This window comes from Lepidochelys kempii, chromosome 8 (assembly GCF_965140265.1).
Source record: "Lepidochelys kempii isolate rLepKem1 chromosome 8, rLepKem1.hap2, whole genome shotgun sequence".
NCBI classification, from domain to species: domain Eukaryota; kingdom Metazoa; phylum Chordata; order Testudines; family Cheloniidae; genus Lepidochelys; species Lepidochelys kempii.
This window is the reverse complement of record NC_133263.1, coordinates 103,644,360-103,667,321: the sequence shown is the minus strand read 5'-3', so window position 1 is coordinate 103,667,321 and position 22,962 is coordinate 103,644,360. Positions and strand designations below refer to the sequence as shown.

Here is a 22,962-nt window from a genome sequence, read left to right as displayed (position 1 = left end):
TGCTCCCCGCCTATAACTCATTCGTCACTATGGTCATTATTCCCACCAAATCCCTGAACATTCGTATCTGAACCACGGTACGGTTTATATCACGGCCCTGTTGCGCGGGGTGCTGCACAGCCATGAAGTGTGTGCACACATGATCTATAGTCCAAGTAGGTCTCGAACTTGGTTAACGACAAGACGCAACCACTGGAGGAAAGAAACAAATGGATGATGCGGGGGGAGGACGAGTTAACAGTGACATGAGCTTGTTTATTTACACATTGCCAATAGGGAGGAGGACCAGAATATCATACAAGAAGATCTGGAGGACCTTGAAAACTGGAGTAACAGAAATGGGATGAAATTTAATGGTGCAAAGTTCAAGTCATGCACTGAGGAACTAACAACAAGGGTTTTATTATAAGCTGGGGACCTATAGTTGGAAGTGACAGAGGAGGAGAAAGACCTGGGTGTTTTGGGTGATCACAGGATGATTATGAGGGGCCATAATGTGATGTGGCTGTGAAAAAAGGCTAATGCAGTGCTAGGATACCTCAGACGAGGTGTTTTCAGTAGAGACAGGGCAGTGGTATTGTTATACAAGGCCCAGATGAAACCTCACCTGGCATAGAGTGCGCAGATCTGGTCTCCCATGTGTAAGAAAGATTACTTCAAACTGGAACAGGTGCAGAGAAGGGCTACTAAGATGATCAGAGGAATGGAGAACCTACCTTATGAGAGGAGACTCAAAGAACTTGGCTTGTTTAACCTAACCAAACGCAGGCTGAGGGGAGAGATGATTGCTCTCTATAAATACAACAGAGGGATAAATACCAGGGTGGGAGAGGAGTTATTTAAGATAAGTGCCAGTGTGGACACAAGAACAAATGGATATAAACTGGCCATCAAAAAGTTTAGGGTCAAAATGAGACAAAGGTTTCTAACCAGCAGAGGAGTGAAGTTCTGGAACAGCCTCCCCAGGGGAGCAGTGGGGGGCGAAAAACCTAACGGGAGGTGGATGGGATGGGATTGGGGGGATGGGATGGTGGGACTGCCTATGATGGCATGTGGTCCTTAGGTGACTGCCCGCAGCAAAAATCCCCAACTGCTGGAGACTGAGTTACTGCAGAGAATTCTTTCCCAAATACCTGCCTGCTGGGTCTTGCCCACATGCTCAGGGTCTAACTGATCACCATATTTGGGGTCTGGAAGGAATTTTCCTCTGGGTCAGATTGGCAGAGACCCTGGGTTTTTTTTTGCCTTCCTTTGAGGCATGGGGCACAGGTCACTTGCAGGTTTAAACCAGTGTAAATGGTGGATTCTCTGTAACTTGAAGTCTTTAAACCATGATTTGAGGACTTCAGTAACTCAGCCAGAGGTCAGGGGTCTATCACAGGAGTGGGTGGGTGCGGTTCTTTTGTTCTGTAATCTGCAGGAGGTCAGACTTGATGATCATGATGGTCCCTTGGGGTCTTAAGGCCTATGAATCTAAAGAACAACCTATGAGCTGTTCATTGAGCCTGGCCGTTATTCTTAGGGTGTGACTGGTCACCGAAATCACAAGGCTCCCTGACTGGATTTCAAACTTAAAAAAACAACAACCAAACACCAAGAAGATAATGAATGATGGATCACAAATGCCACATTTTTACAGTAGATAAAAATTATCGATGAATAATCTTGCGTTAAAATAGGGAGAAGTTTTGGGATCCGGGAATATTTGAATAAGCCAGTGGTGATCTAAATTCCAGTGAAAATTTAACAACACGACTCACACAAACACAACCGAACAAACTCTCCAAGGTGATTCATGAGCATCTATTCACCAGTCTCTTGTCAATCAACCAACCAGTTCTACTCACAACCATGTTTTCACTCCATCCCTGGTTCTACACTTGGAGCTAACTGGCAAAGTGTTTTGCTTGCACTTGTGATTCTTCCAAATTGCGTGCAGCAAATTGAGTGCAGCCCTCATCTTCTCAGCCGGGGAAGGCCAACCTGTGCCTGAGAAGGAGCCAGAATTTACCAATGTACGTTGCCAAAGAGCCACAGTAATACGTCAGCAGCCCCCCCATCAGCTCCCCCCACCCCGCACCCAGTGGATCCCGCTCACTGGCAGCCCCGATCAGCGCCTCCCACTCCCTCCCCGCACCTCCTGATCAGCTGTTTCGTGGCGTGCAGGAGGCTCTGAGGGGAGGGGGAGGAGCGAGGGCATGGCTGGCTCAGAGGAGGGCGCAGGAAGGGGTGGAGTGGGGGAAGGGCCTGTGGCAGAGCCAGGGGTGGGGCAGTGAGCGCCCCCCGGCACATTGGAAAGTTGGTGCCTATAGCTCCAGCCCCGGAGTTGATGCCTGTGCAAGGAGCCGCATGTTAACGTCTGAAGAGCCGCATGTGGCTCCGGAGCCCCAGGTTGGCCACCCCTGCTCTCAGCGGTCGTAATATTAGGTTTACTTGCAGTACATTATTCAGCCTCTAGGTGGCTCTGTGTGGCGTACAGAGCCCAAACAGGTTGTGGGGACCGGTAAACAAAGGAAACAAAGTGAGAACTCAAGCTGTGGGGAAGCCGGATTGTATCTACAGTTTGTAAGTGTTTTCTCCATATTTCATGCTCTTCAACTACACATAGTTTTCATGAGGACGGTTTTGATTCTCTAATGAATCCAGCCCAAGATATAAGAGCCCATCTACTTTACTGTTATTAAATTTTTAAAATCTGTAATGTACAAACTCATCACAATCTCTGAAGATGTTTCTGGTGATTTGAGAATGAGCCATATTTTAAGCAACGCACCTGACCAGAGGAGTCAGGTTGGACAATGTCTTTCCATCCCACCAAAGGGCACAACCTGCTCTCTTATGTGCTGTCAATACAAACGTCACCAGTAGGTTGGACACGGAAAATCGGATGGTGACCTAAATTCAGCTGAACCGAAGAGAAAAATAAACTCCATTGTGAGCGTGTCTACTTTAATTCCATACATGTCATTGATTCCTAAGTGATGCTGCCACAGAATTTCTAGGGGGCTGTACCCCAATGCCCCAGAAACGAACCCTGCCATGCGATTTAGACTTGTTCAACACAGGCAACATTAAGGAGTGTAGGAAACTCACGACTAGCTTTCTAAAGGGACAGATGTTACGGACTCTTTGCAGACAAGCCGTGGACACCAACCGCTCCTTTGAAATTCATTATTCTCACGAGAAGAGGATGAACGTTAGAAAAATCGACTATATTCCTCTAGCCCAGAGCCAACGGGCTTTTGTAATCTCAACTCCATCTTCAGAGCTAAAACCGGTTTGTTGGATGCAAGTGACAGAAAACCTCCCCTCTAAATGACTAGATGACCTCCAGAGGTCCCTTCCAACTCTGATATTCTAAATGGCTCAACGGTAAAGGCAGGAGGCCCTTGGGATCATGTCTGGAGAGATCCCTTGTAGAAACAACCCCAGTCCAGTTGTACCCCCACCTCCCCCATGGCCGGAGCCTGTGGCCCCTGCCTCATTGTGACCTCACTGATCTCTGCACGTCAGATGACACGTGTAAGCAAGATCAGAAGCACCAAGACCAAGAGCACAGAAAATAACCCTCCTGCGAGCCAGACTGCTGTACAATACAGCAGAGCCTGCAAACAACTTCCCCTTCCCTCCCGTGCTCGGCTCCTTTCAAAGTCAACCCTCCCCAACAACACCCCAGGAACATCAGCTCTGCCATTCCCTGAAGAGCAATTAAAAAAATCCCCAGCTGCCAGCGCCAGCCCCAGCCGTGCTGCCAGTCAGATGCTAACGACCAACCTCCCATGCACAAAGACAGAGAAGAGAGGAAGCCCTGGATCTCCCGTCTCCGCCCTGGGCAAGGTGACCACCTTCCAAATTGCCAGAGGGGCACCTTGATCACCAAAGCAGGCAGGGAATAGCTTATGTCTGGTGAGGAACTCCCTGGATACTAAACCCCTCCCTTGCTAATATCACCAACAGTCCCTTAAGGTGAAGTTGGTTAAGTCATGACCTCATCTGCTTTTGATGCATCTTAATACGTTCTAGGAAGGTCACCTCTGAGCATGAAACAGCCTTCTCCATCCACGTACGCAACTGATAATGACAAGAATTAATCTGCACAAGGCCCAGAGAATCCTGCTTCTCCCTCCCAGCAGCTAGAGAAGCAATCAATGTGCTGAGAGGTGCGTACGGGATGGGACGCCTTTATCTTCATTCCCTGATGGATTCCGCAAGCGTTGTGCTCAGGCCCGCTGCAATCTACGCCCTGCTATTCCCCACCTCACCCCGCGTTTCCTGATAGTTTCCTACCGGGTGCAGCTTGCATCTCGGCCACGCCTCCAGCCACAATGAGAGCCTCGATGATCTTTGCATGGTGTTCTGAGTTCACCTCCGTGCTGTGAAGAGAAGGGGGTGGAAGGTGAGGAGAGAGCTCTGAGAAGGGACAGTCCAAGCCGACTGGTTAGGGATATGGCCTACGAGACAGATAAGCCATGGGGCTCTTCATAGGTCCTGAAGACCGGACGGGAGAGTGACACCACCTGGAAATACAAATGTTCTCCAGACAAGGGAGCGGGCCGTGGCTCTCTTCCTGAGGAGGAGCAGGGCCTTTAAGGAGTTCATCTGAAAGCACCAAACTTCCCCACTCCCTTGTTCCGCGGGAGGGGGCTGTGAATAAATCCAGAGGTGCTGCATGTTAGTAGCCACAACGCTTGTGTTACCATCGCCTCACGCTGCTTCCCTGGTTCTGGACACTCAGGGGTCAGTGGAACCTTCTATTTGTCCTTTCAGGGAATGGCCTTCGATTCCTGCCGCAATCCCGTGGGGCTTGAAATTACAGCTCCCAAACCGGCTATATTCAGGGGTGCCGGAAGCTCCCTACAAGTGAGGGGGCCACTGAAGCCCGAACTGTGGTCCCACCCCACCACACTGCCCGTTCCCTGCCTGAGGCCCTGCTCCTGCTTCTCCCCAAGCCTCTGTCCTCGCACGGCCCATTTTCCCCCGAGGCCCCGCCCTCACACTGCCCCTTCTTCCTGAGCCCCTGTGCCGCCTCTTCCCCCGAGGCCCCGCCCCTTCCCCTGATGCCCCACCTCCCGCACCGCCTCTTCCCCTGAGGCCCCACCCCCATGCCGCCTCTTCCCAGAGGTCCCGCCTCCCACACCGCCTCGTCCCCCCAAGGCCCCACCTCCCGCTCACTCCTCTCCACGCCCTCCTCCTCATCACTTGCCCTTATGGCTAGTAAAATTTGGGAGGGCCTAGCCCTCTTTTAAAAGTGATGGGGTCATGGCCCCCTGACCCCCCCCCGGCTATATTCCCAATAACAATTGTATCAGCGAAGGCGTCGGCACCATGGCTGGGTACTGGTAATAACATGCCGGGCTTGACACCCCAGAATAGGGGATGGGAAGGGAGATTACGCCCAGGATCAAATGTGTCTAGGCAATAGGTGGGTTTCTAACACGTTTGCAAAGCGTGGGTGAGTGGGTGAGATTCTGTGGCCTGCGTTGTGCAGGAGGTCAGACTGGATGATCATAATGGTCCCTTCTGACCTTAATATCTAATACCTATGAATCAAAGCCTCGTGTGGCTACTCCACAAAACGACCAAAGGTGTGTAGCAAGCATTCATGAAGGGCCAATGCCAAGCTTTGCAAACATGTTGGCTAAGGAGAGTGGATTGTCCATTTGCTCGAGGTAGAAAACTCTAGTACAGACAAGCCCTTAGAAAACCCCGAAGAAGTGCCAGAGCAATGGCTGCGAGACACCTGGATCTGTTAACCAATCCCACCGTAACTGAGTGCAGGGCTGGGTACAGGGCATGGCAGGCAAGATTTCAAATATCCACGCTCACAGCAGAAAAGCTTCTCATTCATTTTTAGGGGACAACCCTTTCACTATTTCCTTCCAGAGCCAGGCAGTGTGGCCAGTGGGTGGGGCACGGGAAGGGGATGTGGAAGACCTGAGCTCTATTCCCAGCTTTGCCACTATGCCTCAGTGTCCCATCTTTAAAATGGCGATAATGATCCCTGCTTTGAGATCTATAGATAAAAAGCTCTGTGCAATCTGCTTAATAAGTGCTATGTTCTTGTGTAAGTTGCTGGCTATGCATGTATGATAATACACACATTAGCTAGCAGCTGGCCTACAGAGAGGATAAGAGCCTGCTACTGCTACAGGCTAAGGGAATTGTTCCCTTAGCTCAGGTGGTTGAGGCCTGTGCATTTGGCAATGAAAGTCCTGGGTTTTAACCCAACCAATTAATTGCTACACACAGGGTTGGGGGATGGTGGAATTTTTTAAAATATTGTTATTATGAAGCACTAACGCTTCGGGGAAAGGATGGAGAAATGGTCTGTGCCTGTATGTTTGTGCTGGTGGGTCACCTCGATCTACTACGCACAGCATATGCCGTTATGAGCAGGATCTAAACAGCGTCTGTGGCTCAGCAGCAACCTGATGGGACCTGCCTGCCTGACCAGCCTCTCGGGACTGGGTCGGGTCTGATGACCTTCTCCTGCCCGTGGGCTTGGCTCAGCCGCCGCGTGCCCGAACCACTGGCCGTCACCACCTCGCCGCACACGCGTGCTGTGGAGTGGGTCTGCCGAGGAGTTACAGGGCCTCCCACTCCACAACACGCACACAGAGAGGCAGGGGGCAGCGTCTGGCTGGCAGATTCGGCAGAGCCGGGGCAGAAAACAACTCAACCCCTCCAGGCTGGGCTTGGAGCTGGGTCAGGCTTAAATCTTAGGCACGAGCAGAGCTCTACACCCTGGGGTGGGGGAGGAATAGGCTCTCTGAACAAAATCACTAAGGTCCTGGTTCAGAAAGGCATCTCTGTTCGGGAAGAGCACTGAAGCACATCCTGAATTTAAACCCCATTACAGTCAGTGCGACTTTGGCTTGCACTTCAGTGCGTCACAGAATTGGGGCCACAAACCCAGAGCCGTGACCCTCTGTGTGAAATCACAGCTGGTGGCTCTGCAAAGGGCTGTGAGGTCAGAGGGGCTTGTGATGGGATGTTTTGCTTTTCTGCAGCTCATTTCAATGAAAGCTCTCAAAGCACTCCAAAAGAGCAGGCAGTTCAGCCTCACTCACCTGGGAGCCAGGCCAGTGTTGGGATTATACCCATTTTACAGACAGGCAAAGTGAGGCCAAATGCCCCAGGTTTCACAGCAAGCCAGCGACAGAAGCAGGAATAGAACCCAGGCGTCCTAGCATTCCCATCGCTGCTCCTACCCCTAAACAAACCCTGCTTTCGATATTGTGGCAGGGGAACAAGAGGCAGCAGAGGAACTGTTCGGAAATAAAAAAGATGGGGGGAAAAACTACCCTCCCGAAGATAACACACGCAAAACTCCTTCCTAAAGAGCACGTCTTTTCCCTCCAGCAGGCCGCCACACTCCAGGACGGCGCTACAAGGCTCCGACACCGCAGGCCTATTTCATTTTAAGGAATTAACAGCCTCCTCAACGGCAAAGGGGAGAACGGGTGGACTGGGTTTTTCCCCCATGAGCGGACAGTTTTTAAACCTCCTTCAAGGACCAAATGGCCTGTTGTTAAAGGGACGTTGTCAAATAGCTGAAGCCTTCCAGCTGCCTCACCTTGAACTTGTCACGGAGGAATGGCATCCGAGGCTGGATATCAGCCGGGTTTGGGTTAGCCCTGTGCTCGTTTGGAGCTGGACAGCGTCCGAGAAGGGACATGAGTTCTGTTCTATGAGCAGGGACCACCGGCCAGTTCCTAACGAGCAGCTGCCTGTGGTACCAGCATCGTTGACAGAGCTGGAGACAGCTTCAGCAGAGAGGCATGAGGAGAAAAGGGCCATAGAGCCGGAGCTAGGGTCAACACTAATGGTTCGTATTAGGGTAGAGTGGCCAACGCACCGGCGAACTGAACCAGGGACCTCCGGAGGTAAAAGCACACACAGGCTGCTACAGATCGACTTACAGCTCCCTAGCTGGGCTGTATCACAGTGGTTCTCAACCAGGGGTCTGCTGCCCCCTGGCAGGCCCGTGAGCTGGTTTCAGGGGGCACAGGGCCCTGAGCCCTGGCACCCCCATGGGGCTGAAACCAGAGCAGAGTCGTGAGGAGCCCTGAGCCCAGGTGCCACCCCCCCCCCGCGGGGCTGAAGCCAGGAATGGAGCTGTGGGGCTGAAGCCCTGGTGCTCCCCCGTGGGTCTAAAACCCTGAGCCCTGGTTTCCCTGCAAGACAGAAGCCCGAACCCCTGAGACTCCCCCACCCCACAGCTGAAGCCCCAGCCCGCCCATGCCTGGTGGCTGAAGTCCAGAGCCCCGAGTTCCCCCACCCCTCCGCAGCTGAAGCCCTGAGCCCTGCAGGGCTAAAGCCTCAAGCCTTCCCCCCGCCAAGGTGACTGAAGCCAGGAACCCCGAGGCGCCCTCCCGCAGGGCCCTGGAGTTTTTATAGGATACTGGAGGGAGGAGGAGGGCTCAGAAAGAAAAAGATTGAGAACCCCTGTTGTCACAGACTCATGTCATGTGCTGATCCGACGCAGAAAGGGCTCTGTCAGCCCCACTTGACAGTGGGTTACCACAGCACCTAGCGGCCCTGCTGAGACCACAGCCCCGCCCCCCCCCGGTGCTAGGCACTGTCCATATGTTATAACAAGAGCCAGGAGCATCTCAAAGCCAGCTCACCATGATGCAGGCGGGCGGAAAAGCACCTCGCCGAAGAGCTCCCCCAGGGCCCTGGGGGTGAGGTGGCTTTTGCCGCTGTTCTGACCCAGTTTGCAGAAATGGCTGGTGAGGTGCTGCAGGAGGAGGCCATGCTGCTGGGGGAAGGTGGGCGACTCCAGGACCATCTTCACCCGCTGGCCGCACTCTTCCAGGCTCTGGGTTTCTGTAGGGGAGGAGAACAAAAGGGAAGGAAGCTTTTAGCCCAGGGAAGAGCATCCCAGCACTAAGCCCAGGGGGCTGGGGAAAAGTTTGTTACCCAGGCCGCTCAGGTGAGATTTATTTCCCATTGGCCAGCCTCATTCCTCTCCACACTACAGATCAGAGGTTTAGCAAACTCAGGGCTGGGTTGATTGTCACAGCGGCTGACCATACTGCAGGTGAGGGTCGCCCCTCTGCCAGCACCAGCCCTCAGGTCTTGAGTGGTCCCTAGACGTTGTGACGGCCCCTTTGCCCAGCAGTGAATTTCACCCTGAAAGAGCAGCTGCATTCTACATCTGGCTGGCCAAACACCCACGTGGTGCTGGTGATGTGTCCACCCTGGGAAACGGCCAGGATTTTATCTGCCCAAGAGTCTCTGGGCAAGGCTTTCAACGCAGCCCGAACCCCTTTGCAACAGCTGTAACACACACCGCTTAGCCTCTACACCCCCACCCCCCACGTCCCTGCAACTTCCCCGCTGCCACTTCACGTCCCAGCCCCTCAGAACTAAGCCTACCTTTCATGTTGCTAATTCTTTGTAGCGCGCCCTTTATGTTCCGCCCTGGGAACTGCGGCTGTTTACCCCCATGCCTGTAAGGTTATTTCATGAGCTCACCCAAGCCAGGCTGTGCCACAGAGCGGGCTGGCCCTTGTTTTACAGAAAATAAATGGCCACAACTCAAAATGGCCACCTGGGTGCTAAAGATCAATAGTCCTTTATTGAGACAACCAAAATACTGGCCGTGTGAGGCTCCTGACCAGGGCAGGTGTCTTGTGTTAAGACAGGGAGACCCATCCTTTCCCATCACAGTTTCACCCAGAACTGGCCTTTGAAAGAAGCAATCAGTTCTTTTTAATCTGGCCTGCCAGGCCCTGATTGGCCCCTGCCTGCTCCCAGCCCTTCTGGCCACTGGAGGACCAAGTCTCACTGGTTCCACAAGCAGCTGATCCTGTGGGCGGGGAGCTTCCTTAGGTAACCCCTAGAGGTCTAAACTTGCTGCTCTTCTCTTCCAAAAGGACCCACTTCATAGGGCAGAGTGTGTTTATAAAAGTGGGCTTGCAATCACCGTAACTTCACCCCCAACTTTGTCTCCCGTGTTCCTCAGTTTAGTGCCAACGTGACGTGTGTTCCCTGCAAATTTGGTATCTCTCCCCTTCCCTTTTATTGCCAACGGTTATTTATGCCAGAAAGAGAGAGTCATCATGCAGAGGTTGCCGAGAGAGTTCTTTAAGCCGAAGAGTTGAGCCTTACACCATTTTAAGATCCCGGCATGAATAACCATTTGTGTGTCCCCCCTCCTTGGTCCCACGCTGGGGCTCTCGCGCAGATGTACCCAGCTTTTGGACACAGGAAGCACAACTACGCCGCATCACACTGGGTCAAGAAAAGGCTGAAATGCTAACACTGATTTCTAGTCATTCCAGACCCACTCCACTGACCTCGGCACGGTGAGTCTAAATTCCCCCTGGGGTAACAGAGAGCAGAATCTGGCCATATGCAAATACATTCCATTTCAACCTGCATGATTCCAAAGCACTTTACCGACTGCATAGAGGAACCCCTTCAGCCACCTCTGAAATGCAGCCGCCTCTAGGGTGGCACATGGCAGCTGTTTAACAGCAAACAGTGACTCAGCAGTTTCGGACAGGAAATGAAGAATTCCATGTACAAGGGAAGCTGCAGAGGAATTTAAGCAGGCACCGTCTAATGACCCACAGTGGATTTTGCCCAGGATGAGCCCTTACACCTATACGGAGAAGGATTTGTGCGCTGTAGTTTATAAAAGTGAAATTGCCTCTGTCAGTGGGACTTGGGGAGGATTTATGTGGCCACATGCTTGCAATATAGTTTTGAGTACCATCTTGTACAATGAAAGCATCATAGGGCATTTCCTGGCTGACTATGATCTATACCTGGCAGGTGAATAAGGGAAGCCTGTGGGTGCTAGTAAGTCACTCAGAGGGTACGCCAGGGGCCGAAGAAGAATCATTGTGCCAAATGGGACTGTGGCAGTTTCAGACTGTAGGATTTTTTTATGGTAACCTGCAAAGGGGGGCTGGGCAATGGGTGAGTGCCCTTTATTTTTGCTTCTTTATGCTACATGAAGCAGGCTAGAAAGGTCTGGGGTGGTAAAATATGTTGGTTTTCTGCTGGCATTCGAACTCCTGTTCTTGTCTACGCTGAATCTCCCCGGATGACTGGCGCGGGGAGGAGAATTATGTCATCGCAGGCTATGCTGCTGTGATTGTTCCAGACTCGGGGGGGTTTATATGGTTTCTATCAACTCTTGAGCCAGTGGGAAAATTTCAACGTTTGGGCCTAGAAAGGCCACAAAAACATCATAAAAATGTTGGCATACTTTTACCAGCTATGTAGCTGGCAGGAGAAAATTCAGTTTGAACAGGGGGAAAAAATGGATTTTTCATGAATATTTTCTCAAAGATGTCACCCCACTTTTCAAACTAATTGAATCCTATTTAATTCCACTGTCGAACGAACCCTTTGGAGAAAGGCTGTCTTTGACAAAGATCCAAATGCCTCTTCCTTTTCAATCAGAAGCTTTATTCCTCCCTTGAGTCTCCAAGGAGTCCTCCAGCAGAGCCAAGTGAGAACAGAGCTGATATTCTTGCTGTTTCTTAGGTTAAAAAATTAACAGCAGAAAAGCAACCCTTTCAGGCTTTCTGTATAGATCAGAAAGAAGTGAAAAAAAAAAGACACAGTGCTCTTTCTTTTCCCTTTGCAGGTCTCCATTAAGGGAGATTAAGAGTCAGAGGCGATCATACTTCAGGTCACCAATGCAGGCCATCAAACTGCGGTGCTGCCATAGGCATGGCACGAAGCCATGAAATCCCAATGAACACGGGGCCCTGACCGAGGACACAGGTCGGAGCTTTGCAAATCTGGACAATAACTTGCATTCCAGGACAGGCAGCAACCCCATCCAGGCACGACAGACGGATCTGGAAATAGGCTTTGAAGAGAGTCAGGGACTCAGTCAGATCAGCCTGGTTCTCCACTTCCTGGCAGCTTGTCTCGTCATTTGCACCCGGCGCAAAGAGCAGTGTGACTGCACAGCACGCAGGGCAAGGCGGGATCGGTCCCGGAGAGGTCACATTTTCAGACTTCGTCACTGCTTTGGGGTGTCTGAAATCATGCACCCCCAAAAATCAAGGAACCCCAAATTAGTGGCCACTTTGAAAAATTTGACCTAGCTCAGCTCAGTGGAAGTCAGGACTAGATGCCCCAGAGGTTAGGGCACTAGTGTAGGACTTGAAAGGCTTGGGTTCAAGCCCCTGGTCCATCACACTCCCTTAGCCTCTCTGTGCCTCAGTTTCCTCTCTGTACAATGGGGGTAACAGCCCTGTATTACTTAGGGTGACCAGACAGCAAGTGTGCAAAATCGGGACAGGGGATGAGGGGTAATAGGAGCCTATGTAAGAAAAAGACCCCAAAATCGGACTGTCCCTATAAAATCGGGACATCTGGTCACCCTAGTATTACTAGGGGGTGTGAGGCTAAATCCACTACACGTGTGTGGTGCTCAGCTGCTATAGGGATGGAAAAGCACCGAAGAGAGAGAGAGAACCCAGGAGTCCTGCCTTCCAGTCCCCTTGCCTAATCACTAGGCAACACTGCCCAACACATCTCTCCATGGGTATTAGCACTGGGCGGGGCGTGGGGTGATGCCAAGTGGGTATGTGAGCTCAGCTGGCTTGACAGCCTGTGCCTGCGTGGCTTTGCAGCTCATGCGGAATCAGAGCGGGAGTTAAAAAGGCAGGAGCTCAATGAATAACCGAAGCCTCTTTTTTGGGCAAGGGAAGCACCCGCTGCCAGCGAATGCTGACCCGAGGGAGGGTGGCGTCAAGGACACCGGAGGGCTCTAATTAAGCAGAGGCCGGGTGGGGGTGACCAGGAATAGCAGCCAGGGCACAGCCGCACAGCAGATGGGTGATCTTTGCAGCCCTGTGCCTGGCCGCTGAGTGGCGGCTACATTTTCGTGTGGATTCCAGTAGCACCTGGAGGCTCCTGCCCAGAGCAGAGCCCCGTGGTGCTGGGTGTTGTATATATGCCTTCCAGACCCCCAAATGCTGGGGTAGGGGGTGGCTTCAAACCCGAGCTTGGGCACCTCTCCGATCAATCCCATCGCGCCCCTCCCTTCAACATCATCTCACCGTGTCTCTTCTCTTCCACGGGCACTAAGGAGATGCCCAGGCTGCCTGTGGGATGTCGCTCAGCCAAACAATACTAGTAACACCCAGCTCTTCTCTACCACTTGCCACCCGCCCAGCTCCAAGCGCTTTACAAAGCAGGGCAGGATCATTATGCCTGTTGTACAGGTGGGGAAACTGAGGCACAGGGAAGTGCTGCGACTTGCCTATGGTCACCCAGGAGGCCAGTGGCCCAGCCAGGAGTAGACTCCTGAGTCCCAGTCCAATGCTCTGTCCCCTAGACCAATAACCGCAGGGAAAAGATTTGCTTCCTGCAACTGTCTCCCACCCGCTAAACTGTGTGCCCTCCCCAGGATTACCGGTCAGTGTAGGGATATGGCAGACACATGGCACAATGAGCTGCCACCCAGGGCAGCACGCCGGGGGTCACCTCGATGGGCTGGGCAGGAAGAAATTACCCAGCAGCCTCCTTTGCTGGTTCAATACGTAGCAGAGATGCCGGGCAGTGATGCTGCTAAGCCGCTCCCCACCAGCTCCACACCTAGGCACCCCAGCACTGTTTGCTGGTTACAGGTCGCGGGTTGCCACGAATGCAATTTAGCTGATGTCAACTGGCCGGTCACCTAATGTCAGTTCTCAGCAGAGAGCTGCGGATCGCCTCGCCCCAGTCTGCAGTCAGCCTGGGGGCGGGCTCCTCCTGGGAACGCTACATACCCGACGGGGGGAATCGGAACCCTTTGCTAAGAAACCAGCTCCCTCGGTGGCCCCATCTCTCCACAGCCACATCTGCACTCATAGCTATGTCTCTGCAGATGTTTCCTACAGCGACAGAGGGTGGGTAACCCACCTTCCCAAGCAGCCGTAGGCAAGTCGACGGAACCGCTTTCCCATCCAGCTGGCTGTGCACCATTGCAGTGTCTGAGAACTTTTAAATGTAAACCAGGCGTTAGCCTCCCAGCTAGGCTGACCTGCCACAACTACAACAGCATCCGTGGGTTCAGCAAAGCCGTGTAAGGCTCGTCTCTTGGGACACCGTAAACTAGACAAGACAAAACTCTGGGGAGTATACTTCAGGGATCAACCTGGCCTGGTCCCTGTGGTTGGAGTAGGTGGCATCTCATGGGTCTTCTCCATCTCTGATGTCTATCGAAACAAACGTTTCTTTGAGCAAAAGGAACGGTGGTTTTATTCTTAAAGACACAAATATCTGAAAAGGGAGATAGGCCGACTACAGGATAGATAGATAGATAGATAGATAGATAGATAGATAGATAGATAGATAGATAGATAGAGGGGGTGTATAGGGATAGATAGATGGGTGTGTATGGGGATGGATAGATAGATAGATAGATAGATTAGATAGAGGGGGTGTATAGGGATAGATAGATAGATAGATAGATAGATAGATAGATAGATAGATAGATAGATAGATAGATAGATAGATAGATAGATAGACAGATAGAGGGGGTGTATAGGGATAGCTAGATAGCTATATAGAGGGGGTATATAGGAATAGATAGATTAGATAGATAGATTAACTGCCACTTAGCCAGCTAGCTGGCTGCTGGGTAGATATATATGCTCCCTTTCCAGGACACACCGTCTGCTGTTACAGCTCATCCTTGTAAAGAGAACCCAGGAAAGGGGGAGGAGGGGGGAGAAGACCTGGATTTGTGCTGGAAATGGTCCACCTTGATTATCATGCACATTGTGGGGAGAGTGGTCACTTTGGATGAGCTATTACCAGCAAGAGAGTGAGTTTGTGTGTGTATGGGGGTGGGGGGGTGAGAAGGCCTGTATTTGTGCTGGAAATGGTCCACCTTGATTATCATGCACATTGTAGGGAGAGTGGTTGCTTTGGATGAGCTATTACCAGCAGGAGAGTGAGTTTGTGTGTGTGGTTTTTGGAGGGGGGGGGTGAGAAAACCTGGATTTGTGCTGGAAATGGCCCACCTTGATTATCATACACATTGTAAAGAGAGTTGTCACTTTGGATGAGCTATTACCAGCAGGAGAGTGAGTTTGTGGGGGGGGGCGGAGGGTGAGAAAACCTGGATTTGTGCTGGAAATGGCCCAACTTGATGAACACTTTAGATAAACTATTACCAGCAGGAGAGTGGGGTGGGAGGAGGTATTGTTTCATGGTCTCTGTGTATATAAAGTCTTCTGCAGTTTCCACAGTATGCATCCGATGAAGTGAGCTGTAGCTCACGAAAGCTCATGCTCAAATAAATTGGTTAGTCTCTAAGGTGCCACAAGTCCTCCTTTTCTTTTTGCGAATACAGACTAACACGGCTGCTACTCTGATAGCAAGACAGGCGCCTCTTAACCACTTGTAACAATAATCATTAATACTAATAATTAACGAGTGGGTCTCGGAGGCGCACACGGCAGCAGGATAACAAGGCTGCTGGGACATGGAGAGGGCAGGGCTCTGCATAGCTAACGAGGCTGCTGGGAGAGGAGTTTTGACTGAGGGTTCCAGCTAATGAGACGATTGGGAGAAGGCGAAGGAGAGCCCTGCGCTGGAGGAGAGAGGATCACAATTAAAACCAGGCAAAGCAGGCGGCTTATGAGAAAATTAAACCCAAAAATGCGGAGGGGGGAGAACAAAACAAAACAAAACAAGCCTGTAGCTCCTCTTGCTGCTTCCCCAGCAGCCTAGTTCCGGGGAGGCAGCGTGGGAAACTGGGTCATCACCACCGCATTTCTTGGAAAGGGGACCAAGGGCGTCATGACAGGTTTGGGCATCTCCGTAGCCAGGTCCTTGCCAGGATTCCTATTCCTGATCAACCCAGGGAGGCCGCATGTTGGCAGAGACGTCTTTCCCAGCTGTAGTTCACAAACTGCCAACCCCCACCCCCGCCCTGAAAGAGACTATATTAAAATGCAACTCTGTAAACCCAACGGCTCACCCCAGCCTGCAGCTCCATCTCAAACCCCGCTATGCAGAGACCGGGAGAACCGGACATAATAAATGGAACCTGCATTGTTAAAAATATCAGAACCTGCCTGTGTCTTTGCTACGCCTTCTCTCTCCCTTCTGTCTGCAGCCTCGCCGACATGCAAACGAAGCACTCAGGTATTAATTTGCTGTCTGCTGTCTCCGCCCTCTGCTGGACGCAATCAAACTGCTCCCCCATGTGTCATAGGCCCCATAACACTTGGAAAGGAAGGAGATTCTCCCATAGCTCAAGTGGTAGCGGGGAGAAGCCATGCTTGCCGCTGTTGTGAGTGCCGAAGAGCACAGCCGTGGGAGAACCCTGAAGCTCTATTCTGCAGGCTAGCTAAACACAGTCCCCTTCCTCCCAAATGAAGATGAACAGACTGAACCGGGGATGTCCCGAGCAACAAACAGGAGCTGCTACTGCTCCCTAGCTGGGGCCTCCTTTCCTCCGAGGATGGGGCACAGGGAGGCCCTGGAACGCACACCCCAGAGGGTTGGGCAGTCACTGGCCGAGCAGATGCAGGTGGGGTTGGACTAGAGAAACGCAGCGAGGGAGCAAGGACAAGGTTGCGCCCTGATGGAAAGGCCACAAGCACCGGCTAGGAAAGGAAACATCCGACAAGCCGAAAATAAACAGCCATTAATAATGACAGACTAACGAGCCAGCCGCCCTTCCTCCCAATGCCTTTAAATAGCTACAACACCTGCAAGGCGCCAGGGGGCTCCGGAGGGGATTCCGCCACCAGATGGGCCTTTGCTTCTCCTGCTCCCCCAAGGACTTACTGCACCACTTGCCTCCCTCAGCCCAGACCCATCTCTCCTGCAAAGCTCGGCTAGGTTTTCACGTCACGGCTATTTGCGCTGGCTGGGCTCCTCTGAGCCCAGGGAAACCAGCCAGATGCAGTGGGCAGCGCTGAGGTCTCTGTGCCTTTGTGATTAGCCCAGATGCCTCTGGCCTCTAGGGAGCTGGGAAATCCAGACTCAAACGTGGGTCCGCATTTCAGTGAGGGTGTATGTGTCTGGTGGGCCAAGCTGGGACCAGGACATGTCTGAACCTTGAAGAGTCCCGAAGTCCAGCTTGGACTGTCAGCATTACGGACAGATTCTGTGGTTTGCAGAACTCCAACTCTGAGCACAGCTGACCACCGGGGCGTGGATGGGGCAGAGGGTTAGACTCCCAATGTGGACCCGCTCCCTAGGGTTGCCAGGTGTCCGGTTTTCGACAGGAACGCCTGGTCGAAAAGGGACCCTGACGGCTCCGATCAGCACCACCGACTGGGCTGTTAAAAGTCTGGTTGGCGGTGCTGCAGGGCTAAGGCAGGCTAGTCCCTACCTGTCCTGGCCCGCGCTGCGCCCCGAAAGCCGCCAGCAGGTCCAGCTCCTAAGTGGGGGGCCACAGGGCTCCACGTGCTGCCCCTGCCCCAAGCGCCGGCCAATGGGAACTGTGGCCAATGGGAGCTGGGGGGCAGTGTCTGCGATGAGAGCAGTGCACGGAGCCTCCTGGCCCCCCCGCCTAGGAGCCGGACCTGCTGGCTGCTTCCGGGGTGCAGCGCGGTGTCAGGACAGGCTGGAAGCCTGCCTTAGCCCCACTGCACTGCTGACCAGGAGCCGCCTGAGGTAAGCCCAAGCCACAACCCCTGCCCCACCCTGAGGCCCCCCCCAAACTCAGAGACCCCTCCTGCACTCCAAACTCCTCATCCCCGTCCCGAGCCTGCACTCCCAGCCCAGAGTCCATATCCCCTCCTGCACCCCGACCCCTTGCCTCAACCTGGAGACCCCTCCTGCATTCCAAACCCCTCATCTCCGGCCCCACCCTGGAGCCCGCACCCCCAGTTAGAGCCCTCACTCCCTCCCGCACCCCAACCTCCTGCCCCAGCCCAGTGAAAGTGAGTGAGAGTGGGGGAGAACGAGCCACGGAGGGAGGAGGAATGTAGTGAGTGGGGGCAGGGCCTCAGGGAAGGGATGGGGAAGGGGGTGGGGCCTCGGGAAAGGGGCGGGGCTAGGATGTTCGGCTTTGTGCAGTTAGAAAGTTGTCAACCCTACCGCTCCCCCATCTGACTATCAGCCCAGATCGGTGGAAAGCAGTGTGGCTACACTGATGTCAATTCAGATGCACCAATTCACACCAGCTGAGGGTCTGGGTCCATCCTGGTTAGAGTTTATATAAGACGGGCTAAGCCAGGAGTGTAAAACCGAAACCCCATTGTGTTCTGAAGCCAGAGCCAAAATGTGCAGCTGAGTCCACGCTCTGCTAACGAGGTAGCTATGCACTGATGTAGAGATAATTAGCAATAGGACTATTAAAGAGCAATCCAACCAAGGACAACCCCTGGCCTGGCTGTGGAGCCGACTCAGCTCTGCGTGTTTACACGGCCCTCATCACGGACAGATTTTAGACCCATTCTTACAGATGGGGAACTGAGAGGCAGAGAGCTGCAGTGAGTTGCCCGTGGTCACAGCTGAGTGCAGTATAAGAACCCTGATTATTAGATTAGAACAGAGTCCGTGACAGAGCCAAAGATTGATCCCCAGTCTTTCGAGCCCTACTCCAGGGCCTTAACGACAAGCAATAATAATAGCTAGCATCAGTAGATCTCAGTGTGCTTTGCAACGGCCGGCAGTATCATCACACCCATTTTACAGAAAGAGAGACTGAAGCACAGAGGGGGGAAGTGCCTTGGCCAAGGACACCCAGCATGCCAGTGGCAGAGCCAGGAACCCGGCTCTCCTGAAGCCCAGTCTTGCGCTCTATCCCTCCGGCCACACTGCCTCCTGTCAGGCCAGCTCTTCCTCCAGGCTTGCTGGTGTTTCTCACTGTCTTCCCCTCCCCGCTTCTCTGCCCCTTCCCAGTTCTGGCAGCAGCTCCCCTGCCTCGTGAGTTATGATTTCAGAGGTCAGGGCATGCAGCGCCCAGAGAGGCAGCCAGCTTCGTCTCGAGGAAGGAAGCAAAAGCCCCATTTGCTGGTGACTGCGCTACCGGCGAAGCAGAGCTGCCAAACCTCCCTGATCTCCAGGGCGCCTCCCCTCCTCCTCCCAGATTAAGCTTTAATCCCTCCTGGGGCAGGAAAGCCCCCTGGGGCCTGGAGCTTACAACCTGGTTTCCAGAACAAGACTCAGGCACTGGGGGGGTTCAGTGCTGCACGAGGCAGCTGCTGCGAGGCTGAGCTGGCTCCCCGCGGCTTTGTGCACCAGGGCTGGGGATCTGGAGGAAGGGCGTTTGGCTCCAAACGCCGGCTCGATGCCCTGAAGCTGGAGGTACTGCCGCTGTGTCCCGCGGGGGATGTGGTCACGGGGTGGCATTGGCTCCCACGGAACACGAGCAGCCGGTGTGGGCAGGATGAGCACCAGTGAAAGCTGGCGGGTGCCAGGGTGATGGGCTTGGGCCACGAGTGCCGGCCCACGTATCCAGCCTAAGAGCAACAGGGGCCAAGCTGGGAGCTCTGGGTGCAGGAGAGGCCCTAGAACGTCCCATGTTGGGGGGAAAGGGAGCGGAGGCCCTGGAATGACTCTCTGGCGTTTGCATTGGCACCCGCTGTTCCCGCAGCCCCTCTGTGTGGGCGTGCGCCCAAAAGTCACATCCAGCGACGTGGTCCAGGTGCAGTCAGTGGCAGCCCAAGCCGCAGGAAAGCCTGCTTGGCTGGATTTCCCCTGCAGACGGGATCCAGGCAGATCCACTCCGTGGCAGGGACAGCAAAGCCTGGCAGCGGGCGAGCCGGGGCCGGCAGGAACTGGACCTGGGGCTTGCACCAGCCCCTTCAGTGCCCCATTGGTGCCTCTATGGACGTTCACTACAGGATTCTCAGCGCGTGGTCCTGACCTTTCCCCCCAACAGCCCTCGCCCGGCTCCTCCACAGGCTCGTGTGGTTGAACAGGGCGAGGAAAGGAAGCCGCACACCCCCCCGGTAAGGAGAACGCCGTGTCCTTCTGGTGCCCTCCCTAGCAACGCTTCAGAGGCCACACAGCCCCCCCTTCATCACCCTCACTGACGTGGGCACGAAGAGCTGGAACGGTGAGAACCAAACATCTGGAGAACCATTTTGCAGTAGCACAAGGGTTAGCCGCATGTTCTCTAGCCCCATGTTCATGCATTTCTTCAGCGTCCCAACACTGCTTCATGAATCACCAATGCCACCTTGCATAACATTCTCGGATCTCCTGGCAGGTCACCCACCCAGATAGAAACTCCCCTCTCCTTCTCCAGTCGGGAATACCAGTTTGCCAGGACCCCGCACTAGGCCACAGACTGCCCTACAGAGGCCTGGCAGCAGCAGCTGTATTGAATCTGACCGCAGGTTTGCACATCCAAGAACCGCAGCAATCAGAGATGGAAAAAGCCTGATAGACCATCTAGTTGCTCTCCCAGCCAGTGCAGCATTGATCCCTGCTGGACACGAACCAGTGTTTGGGCCCATCAGTCACAAGCAATGGGATTTTCCATGGAATTTGCTTTATCCCCCTAATCTCTTCCTAATAGAAAATCTAAGTGAAGGTGAAACTTCCAGTCCCTTGTCTCACAGCTCCAGGCCAAGATTCTGAAACGGGTCTTGATTTTGGACGGTCATTTTTAGGGTTCATCTACACTTGGAGCTGGGAGTGGGATTCTGAGCCCGCGTCGATACGCATACGCCTGCCAGCTCACGATAGCCAGCGCGAGCATGTCTGTGCACGCTAGGGATCGCACCACGCTCTGATTCTGGGGACGCTTTAAAGACAAATGTAAAAATTAACTTCCTCATGAGAAAAAGAGCTTCCAGAGCCCGTGAAAGCACCCAGTTGCTTTCGCCTCTGTTCCCGGTTTTGGCCTCCTCCTTGCGTCGTGAAACGAACAAAGATTATTTCTGCCCTGGAATTTCTGGAACTCGCAGGCTGCGGGGGGGAAAGACAGCTCCCCTTTGAAGTGGCTTAACGAGCCAGTCAAACTAATTGCTTTCTAATTGAGTTTTTATTCTTGGAAAGGAGGCAGCCTTTGATTTCCTTCCTAGAATGTGAGAGGGAGGAAGGCAGGACGGGACACTCCATCCCCATGCCATGCTCCCTGCGGGCCATTTTGGGAGATATCCATCCACCCCATACGTCTATCCTCCCCATACATATCTATCTATCTATCCATCCATCCACCCCCATACATATCTACCCACCCGCAAACATCTATCTAGCCAGCCAGCCATCCACCCCTTACATATCCATCCACCCAATCCTATACTTCTATCCACCCCATATATATCTATCTAGCCAACCATCCACCGCCATACCTGTCTATCCACTCCCATACATACCTGTCTAGCCATCCATCCACCCCATACGTCTATCCTCCCCATACATATCTATCTATCTATCCATCCATCCATCCATCCACCCCCAAACATATCTATCTAGCCATCTATCCACCGCCATATCTGTCTATCCACTCCCATACATACCTGTCTAGCCATCCATCCAGCCCCATATGTCTATCCTCCCCATACATATCCATCCATCCACCCCGTACGTCTATCCACCCCACACATGTCCATCCATCCAATCCTATACTTCTATCCACTCCAAATATAGCTATCTAGCCATCCATCCACCCGCATATGTCTAACCACCCCATTCGTATCTATCTAGCGATCCATCCATCCACTCCTATACTTTTATCCTCCCCTTACATATCTATCTAGCCAGCCATCCACCGCCATACATGTATATCCACTTCCATACATATCTCCCCACCCATCTACCCCCATACATATCTTTCTAGTCATCCATCCACCCCATCCATATCTCCCCATCCATCCACCCCCATACGTCTATCCACCCCCATACATATCTGTGCATCCCAAACATCTTTCTCTTTCTATTTCCCTTTCTCTCTCTCTCTCTCCACCCATCCCAGGGGGATACTGAGGTGCCATCCCTATCACCCTTCCATGAAGATTCTGCATTGCCTCACACCCTATGCAGCCTGATTGACTTCAGCAGGGCGGCATGAAGGTCAAATCATTGCAGGATTTGGCCCTTAAAGTCTAGGGCCCAGATCTGCCAATGGCTCTGCTGGGACACACCCAGTGATGCCGCTAGGTGCTGGTGTGAGCCTGGGCAGAGACACTGGCAGGCTCTAACCCTAAATAGCTCAGTCCCCACCCTGACCTGCCATGACCCGGCCTCCTCCCCCGGCTTTCCCAGCCTCTCTTCTCGTTGTTCCCAGGGCTGCATACGGAGGACGCAAGGGCAGCTGCAGTGTATTTCGGTTGCTGCTGCGTGTTACGCCTGGGGCACACTAAGACGAAGGGGATTAAGTTTAAAATTAAAGGGCCTGATTGTTATTTGTGCTGGCTATAATTGATAGGTTCTTTTCTGAGGTTAATTTGCTCCTAATTCAGCATTGTCTGGGTGTTAGTCTTTTAGGTAGGGTTTTCTGAGGACTTGATCAGTGTACAGCCCAGCGGGTCTCCTGAAGGGCAAAGGGAGAAGCTAGCAATCGAGAAGGACAAAGCTGGGCTGAGACCTCCGCGGAGGGCGCCCCTTTACAAACGCTTGAAGAGTCAGCACTGAGAAATGTGCTTCTAAGCACAGGCCCCCTCCCCCCCGCTACTTGAGCTGAAGGAGAATCTTCAGTGATTATTAGCCGTATAGGGCTTATGAAACACAGTTCCGAGCCTAGCGACCAGATGGCAGCAGCGCACAGACCCATCAGCCACTCGCATGTTATATGATGGGGTGGGCTCTGAGTTACTACAGAGAATTCTTTCCTGGGTATCTGGCTGGTGAGTCTTGCCCACATGCTCAGGGTTCAGCTGATCACCATATTTGGGGTCGGGAAGGAATTTTCCTCCATGGCAGATTGACAGAGGCCCTGGAGGTTTTTCGCCTTCCTGTGTAGTATGGGACAGGGGTCACTTGCTGGAAGATTCTCTGCACCTTGAAGTCTTTAAACCATGATTTGAGGAAGTCAATAGCTCAGACCTAGGTGAGAGGTTTATCGCAGGAGTGGGTGGG

The 22,962-nt window shown here is 53.0% G+C and overlaps 1 protein-coding gene across 2 annotated transcripts in view; it reads right to left on the bottom strand.

Annotated features, from left to right (window-relative positions):
- PIK3R3 (phosphoinositide-3-kinase regulatory subunit 3) overlaps positions 1–22,962 on the bottom strand; it is a 349,039-nt gene that overhangs the window by 167,188 nt on the left and 158,889 nt on the right. For both annotated transcript variants that reach the window (XR_012160507.1, XM_073357839.1), the window contains exons 5-6: positions 8,631–8,832; positions 4,288–4,373 (exon numbers count right to left, since the gene is read on the bottom strand). Coding sequence is in view for 1 of the 2 variants with exons in the window: in XM_073357839.1 (XP_073213940.1) it covers positions 4,288–4,373; positions 8,631–8,832 (288 nt within the window). In the remaining variant the exon portion in view is untranslated. The remainder of the gene's footprint in view (positions 1–4,287; positions 4,374–8,630; positions 8,833–22,962) is intronic.